Raw genomic sequence first — 7,178 nt, forward strand, 5'->3', positions numbered from 1 at the left:
ACACGCCCTCCCATGGACTGTGTTCTTAGCGTGTTCTTAGCATGTTCTGTAGGCGAGTTCCATGAATGTGGAGAGAATTTAAGAAGCTGAGAAGTGTTCTGCATTCTGGTCCAGATCTGAAGCTTTGATCCTCTGAGGCCCCGCCTACTCTGCTCAGACGCAGTGTTGTGGTCAGAGCAAACACTGGATTGTCTGGAGCCCAGCCAATCAGAGACCTGGCACCGTTCCCCATTTCTGATTGGTTCAGACTGGAACCCTGCAGTCATACCTGCACTCAAGATGTTCTTGCCGTCGTTGCCATGGTGACGGATGACAATGGGTGGGGCACTGTGACCCTGTCGACAGCGCAGCAGTCTGGCTCCGCCCCCTTCTTGATCAAAAATCCACACCTGAGAAAAAGACGGAGTGAGGACCGGTTTTCTGGTCAGTGATTGGTCTGCGGCCGCCTCACCTTGATGGCGTTGTCCGCCCCGTTGGTAACCAGCAGCGGCTCGCCGTGCAGGAACGTCGCCCCGGCCACAGCTGTTCTGTGGGCGTGTCTCTGCTGGGCGGCCAGCTGACGACGCTCCAAGTCCCAGAATGCAATGTGGCCTTGGGGACTGGCAGATGCCACGATGGGGGGGCCGTCTGTCAGCACAGGGGAGAAAAACATGAGGGACCATACCTGCAGTGAAGAGAGGGGGGGCGTGGCCACGCAGGTGAGAGGGTGTGGGGTCAAGCAGGCGATAGGGGGCGGGGCCAAGTGAGTGAGAGGAGGCGGGGCCAAGCAAGTGAGAGGGGGCGGGGCCACACAGGTGAGAGGGGGCGTGGCTAAGCAGGTGAGAGGGGGCTGGGCCAAGCATGCGAGAGGGGGCGGGGCCAACCAGGTGAGAGTAAGAATACCTGTCCTGAAGGACAGCGAGCAGACCGGCCCCCAGTCCTGCGTGAAGCTCATCAGCGTCTCATCCAGACGAATGTTGTGGATGATGATGCGGCCCGTCGCCGTGCCAACGCCAACCACGTCCACTGCAGGACTCTGAGGATGGAAGTCCAGTCGGTCGTTATCAGCGTGAGCCGACGCTGTTCTTATGAACCTTTCCGGATCCAAAGATCATCTGATCGATGGTGATCAATGATGGGTAATCTGAGGATCAGCTGATCAGTGATCAATCATCAGCTGATCGGTGTCTGACCTGCTGCAGCGCGGTGACTCCTGCTGACCAGCCGGGAAAGGTGTAGAGCAGCTTACTGCAGAGCAGAAACGCCGTTAGAGTACCTGCTACAGCGACACAGGAGGCGGGTCTCCCACACCTCACCTGCTCTTGATGTTCCACAGCTGCAAAGCACCCTGGGAGCTGCCCAGCAGCACCTTGTTCAGGTAGGTGCTGGGGTGCATGATGGCCGACACGGCGAAGCTGAGCGGATCAAACTTCAGCTGCAGGTAAATGTCTGCGTGGAGAAGAGCATGATGGGTAACAGCAGAGCAGTCAGCACCCCAACGACCCCGCCTCACACACTCACCGCCCCCCTGCACGTCCCACACTATGACATCCCCGCCGCAGTCTGAGGAGATCAGCTGATCGCCCAGAGGAAGAAGCAGCTGCACTTCCTGTTTGTGGCCATGGTAACGCATGACCACCTGCAGAGAGAAACTTTATTTAAAACCGCAGACAGACGCCCCTCCCCCCATCAGAACCCTGAACAGAACCTCTTTGTTCCTGGCGAAGGCGCAGATCTGCCGACCCGTCGCCGCGAACACCAGCATCCGGTCTGCGGCCAAACAGGTGATGTCATCGGGAAGGCTGTTGCCTAGCAACACAGAAGGATCACACCTGTAACAGCTCACCTGAATCTATACTCCACCCTTTCTATCATTGAGCATTTTCTTTTACCTTTGGAACAAATCATAGAGTTAATTAAAATTAAATGGTATAATAAATTCAGAACATATTACATGTTTTAGCTTTAATAATAATAATGTGATCCATTTATGATCATTTCAAACCAGGTTTTATTTACACACATGAAAGAATTAGAAAAACTTCTTTGTTTTTGGTTGAATGACTGAACAACATCAATGTTATCACATCCAAACGTTCAGATCAACTTTGTTCCAACTACCTCACGACTCAATGACTTTCTTCTTTAATTCTTCTAATTATTGCTTTTTTCAACTTATATATATTTTACTAATATTTCCACGGCTGTGGAATATTATCATTATTATTATTATTATTATCATTATTATTATCATTATTATTATTATTATTATTCTCATTATTATTATTATTGTCATTGTAATTATTATTATTATTATTATTATTGTTGTCATTATTATTATTATTATTATCATAATTATTATTATTATTATTGTCATAATTATTATTATTGTCAAAATTATTATTATTATTATTATTATTCTCATTATTATTATTATTGTCATTGTAATTATTATTATTATTATTATTATCATAATTATTATTATTATTGTTATTATTATTATTATTGTCATTATTATTATTGTTATTATTATTATTGTCATTTATTATTATTATTGTCATTTATTATTATTATTATTATTATTATTGTCATTATTATTATTATTGTCATTATTATTATTGTCATTATTATTATTGTCATTATTATTATTGTCATTTATTATTATTATTATTATTATTGTCATTACTTCGTTTTGGATACATTTGTCTAAATGTTCCGTAAATCTGTTTGTATTCAATAAGGTTTAAAAGACACAAAATGTTAATGAGACTCAGGGCGGGTCCCAAGACCCTCTGCCAGAACCGGATCCTGAAGAACTGGTCCTGAAGAACCGGTTCTGAAGAACTGGTGCATTGGGTCAGTTCTCCTCCTGAATAATCTCATCTCGTTTAGGAGAAGCGTTTCATGAAAACAACTTTCATGTTTTTATCTTATTTAATCAGATCTGGACGTCTGAGGTTCTGTTCGGTATCCCTGTGTTCCTGTGGTTCTGTTCGGTGTCCGTGTGTTTCTGAGGTTCTGTTCGGTATCCGTGTGTTCCTGTGGTTCTGTTCAGTGTCCCTGTGTTCCTGCGGTTCTGTTCGGTATCCCTGTGTTCCTGCGGTTCTGTTCGGTATCCCTGTGTTCCTGCGGCGGTTCTCCTCCTCCGCCGTTTGCTGCTGTAAACTAACGGGTTCTGGTGGTGTGGTTCGGTCCAGATACTTACTCACTGCTACGATGCCGAGTCGGTTCACCTGCAGACACAGAACAGCGGGTCAATCACAGCCGGGTCACATGACTGACCGTATGACCCTTCAGTCACTCCGTTTGTTTCTGTTTATTCGTCTGCTGGTCTGGATGTGTGTGTGTGTGGGGGGGGTGCGTGTACCTCAACCCTTAAAGGCTGTAAACAGAGATCTCTCATCTCCTTGGTGTTTTAGTCGTTTCATCTTTATGACATCAGTAATTAAAGAATTATTTCGGAATGAATTAAATCTGGTTTATTGGACATAAAGTATTTTTGAAAACGTCATGACGTCATGAAAGTCTGTTTCTGAATGTCAGAATGATCACAGTTCTGACTGGTGATGACGTCACATCATTGGATGATTTTATGGAACTACTTCAAACCAAGGATCATCACGTACACACGCATCAATGATCTCTGCGGATTCTGGATTGTGTTCGTTGTTCTTCCGCGTGATCGTCACGTTAGAAATAAACTCAAAGAAACACAAACAAAGCAGCGTGCGCTCGTGCACGTGCGGCTCTCACGTTGAAGGTGTGGAAGCGCTGTCCCGACGCCGTCACCAGGTAGAACTCCCGGTGCTTCGCGTGGTACCGGAGCGCGTGCGCCACGTGGTTGGAGTAGAGACCCAAGACCCGGAAACCGGAGAACAAGGAGCTGCCGCCGGCCGGCATCTTCCCGCCAGCGGACACACCGGCACGATGAAGCGGAGCCTGGAAACAAACACGCGCGGCGGCGGACCGGAAATGAGTCCGACCCGGAAACGGTCCCGGCAGTGCGAAGGTTCCGCCTGATTCTACGTTCCGAGCTGATCCGTGTCTGTTCTTTAGTTTACTGGAAAATATCAGATAACTTTATCAAATACAATGAAAAATCAGAAGAAAACAAAGAGGAAATAAAAACCTAAAAACTGGATTTACAGGCGATCAGTTTCAACCTTTTTGTTTTTAAAGTTACATTTAAATGTTTAAAAGTTTCATTTTCAGTCAGAGAAATTCAGGATTTACACTTTTTTGAATTAAAACATTAAAACATAATTAGAAAAGAGAGAGCATCACGATCTTTCAGATTAAAACTACGAAAACCAAAATAACATTTTTATAATAAACAGAGAGGAAATAAATATGTGGAAGTTTCTCTAGACTTAAACTAACACAACAAGAACAAACTCAGCAGCTTTCATGAATAATGTTTTACTGGATAAAATCAGTCCGTCAGTTTGAATCAATTTTCTTTGACTTTGTTTCTTAACATTAATTTTTGCCTCAAATCCAAAGGAGTTTTATGCAAACATGCTGTGTTTGTCTGTAGATTCACGTCTGCGGTTGGATCATCACAATGTTTGTGCTGAAGAGCGGACGGTTCCATTCAATGATAGAAACACAATTATACCAACAAAAAGGATCTGACCGAACAGAAACCAGATCAACGCTTGAACAGAAACCAGATCAACTCTGGAACAGAAACCAGATCAAACCAGATCAAAGCTGGAACAGAAACCAGATCAGCTCTGGAACAGAAATCAGATCAATGCTGGAACAGAAACCAGGTCAAACCAGATCAAAGCTGGAACAGAAACCAGATCAGCTCTGGAACAGAAATCAGATCAGTTTAGTTAATCCTCAACAGAAGTTTAGTTAATCCTCAACAGTTTAGTTAATCCTCAACAAGTTTAGCTAATCCTCAACAAAAGTTTAGTTAATCCTTAACAGAAGTTTAGTTAATCCTCAACAGAAGTTCAGTTAATCCTTAACAGAAATTCAGTTAATCCTCAACAGAAGTTTGGTTAATCCTCAACAGTTTAGTTAATCCTCAACAAAAGTTTAGTTAATCCTTAACAGAAGTTTAGTTAATCCTCAACAGAAGTTTAGTTAATCTTCAACAAGTTTAGTTAATCCTCAACAAAAGTTTAATTAATCCTCAACGGGGAAGTTTAGTTAATCCTCACCAGAAGTTCAGTTAATCCTTAAAAGAAGTTTAGTTAATCCTTAACAGAAGTTTAGTTAATCCTCAGCAGAAGTTTAGTTAATCCTCAACAGAAGTTTAGTTAATCCTCATCAGTTTAGTTAATCCTCAACAAAAGTTTAGTTAATCCTTAACAGAAGTTTAGTTAATCCTCAACAGAAGTTTAGTTAATCTTCAACAAGTTTAGTTAATCCTCAACAAAAGTTTAATTAATCCTCAACGGGGAAGTTTAGTTAATCCTCAGCAGAAGTTTAGTTAATCCTCAACAGAAGTTTAGTTAATCCTCACCAGAAGTTCAGTTAATCCTTAACAGAAGTTTAGTTAATCCTTAACAGAAGTTTAGTTAATCCTCAGCAGAAGTTTAGTTAATCCTCAACAGAAGTTTAGTTAATCCTCAACAGCGCCCTCTACCTCAACATTTCTGTCCTGAAACCTGATCAAAACACAAGTACAGGAGAAATTAATAAAACTTTATTAACAATGACGATCTGACAGCATTTAAACACATATGGAGTTTGACAGAGGTGATCACATGACACGATGACATCATAAGTGGCACCAACATGAATGTTACCTCCAGGTAAACTCACCTGTTTCATCATTTAATTGAACATTTAAAGAATTTCCTGAATATTAACAAATAACTTAGTCTAATATTCTTCCTTTTGTCACGCCAGCCCACTGAGAGACCCGGTGCATGCTGGGACAGTCACATGGTCACTGGGCGGCGGGAGTGGATCTGAATGGGTGGCTGTCCTGTCCGGTTCTAGCTGGTTCTGGCGTCCAGCAGCATCACTCTGAGGAGCATCCTGGCCGCGGCGAGCAGGGCGCCGTGTAATGTGTACTGCGCCACGAGCGCGCCAAAGCCGCGGTAGTAGCCGGCCCCGCCCTCTCTGCGGCGGATAGCATGCATGCAGTCAGACAGACCGTCGTACTGAGTGTTGACGGGCAGCACCAGCGGCGAGGCGCCGGTTCCCGTGGCGACCACCCCGTCGGTGGCGTCGATGATGGTGCGCGTCCCCTGAAGGCTGAGGCGGTGCAGCGCCGTCTCCAGAGGAAACAACGCCACGTCCGCCATCAGAGACCCCGCCCACGCCGCCACCAGCTCAGGGAAGTAGGTGTCCAGAGGGTTGGAGGGCTCCGGCCGCGGCTTCCTGCCCCGCTGGTACAACCACAGCGCCACCTGCTGCACGGCGGAGGACATGGCGTAGCGCAGGATGGCGTGCAAGGCGGCAGGAAGCAGTAGGGAGCTGAGAGGAAGCAGCCGGCGGCTGTGGGGGGCGCCCACGTGCAGCAACCGGGCCAGCCCCTCCCGGACGCAGTCCAGCAGGCCGGAGGACGCCTCGTCCCGCACGATCTCACTCTGCAACACAGGAGAAGTTGACTCAGGTCACATGACCTCAGCATCAGCGAGGTCATGTGACCGGCAGCGGCTCACCTGGACCGTCTCGACGAGGCTGGCGCAGTAGAACGGCAGCGCCACCACCGCCGTCAGACTGGGAAGAGACGCATAGACTTTCAGTGGAGGAGAGAAACCAGGAAGTGAACGGGCAGTGACCCTTCTGTAGTCCATCCGCCCTCTCTGTAGTTCAGATACAGAGAGGGCGGAGACAACAGACCCCTCTGAGGCCACGCCCTTCAGCAAAGATGAGCACTAACCCTTTGAGCAGCAAATGTCCAGCCAGCTCCTTCCAGCTCCACCTGTGAGGAAGCTCCCTGCACGCGCACGTGCACACACATGCACAGGTTAGTGTCTGCCAACATCCCTAACATTGATGATGCTGCAGGGGCATGGTTACCGCGGTAATGGCGTGAACTCGCTTAGGATGCCTTCAGCTCCCAGCGTGACTCCATGGACGATGAAGGTGCTGCCCATCCCCTTCCACAGGGCCTTCACGCCCTGACGAGCACAGCGGGACAAGTCACATGACCACACGCGACCTCAGAGTCACATGATCACAGAGTCACGTGACCACAGAGTCACATGTTCACGCATAGATATCATATA

General features: G+C 46.3%; 2 protein-coding genes across 3 annotated transcripts in view; both read right to left on the reverse strand.

Moving 5' to 3' along the window:
• wdr36 (WD repeat domain 36) overlaps positions 1-3,996 on the reverse strand; it is a 7,539-nt gene extending 3,543 nt beyond the window's left edge. The window contains exons 1-9 of the mRNA XM_024299023.2: positions 3,733-3,996; positions 3,185-3,212; positions 1,688-1,788; positions 1,501-1,618; positions 1,296-1,428; positions 1,173-1,227; positions 883-1,015; positions 452-627; positions 269-389 (exon numbers count right to left, since the gene is read on the reverse strand). Of these exons, the coding sequence (XP_024154791.1) occupies positions 269-389; positions 452-627; positions 883-1,015; positions 1,173-1,227; positions 1,296-1,428; positions 1,501-1,618; positions 1,688-1,788; positions 3,185-3,212; positions 3,733-3,879 (1,012 nt within the window). The 5' untranslated portion in view covers positions 3,880-3,996. The remainder of the gene's footprint in view (positions 1-268; positions 390-451; positions 628-882; positions 1,016-1,172; positions 1,228-1,295; positions 1,429-1,500; positions 1,619-1,687; positions 1,789-3,184; positions 3,213-3,732) is intronic.
• A 1,623-nt stretch (positions 3,997-5,619) lies between these two features.
• slc25a46 (solute carrier family 25 member 46) overlaps positions 5,620-7,178 on the reverse strand; it is an 11,731-nt gene continuing 10,172 nt past the window's right edge. For both annotated transcript variants that reach the window (XM_024299025.2, XM_024299026.2), the window contains 4 exons: positions 6,970-7,070; positions 6,830-6,886; positions 6,609-6,666; positions 5,620-6,533 (listed from right to left, as the gene is read on the reverse strand). In XM_024299025.2, the coding sequence (XP_024154793.1) occupies positions 5,937-6,533; positions 6,609-6,666; positions 6,830-6,886; positions 6,970-7,070 (813 nt within the window). In that variant the 3' untranslated portion in view covers positions 5,620-5,936. The remainder of the gene's footprint in view (positions 6,534-6,608; positions 6,667-6,829; positions 6,887-6,969; positions 7,071-7,178) is intronic.

The sequence above is a fragment of the Oryzias melastigma genome, linkage group LG12, assembly GCF_002922805.2.
Source record: "Oryzias melastigma strain HK-1 linkage group LG12, ASM292280v2, whole genome shotgun sequence".
NCBI lineage: Eukaryota > Metazoa > Chordata > Actinopteri > Beloniformes > Adrianichthyidae > Oryzias > Oryzias melastigma.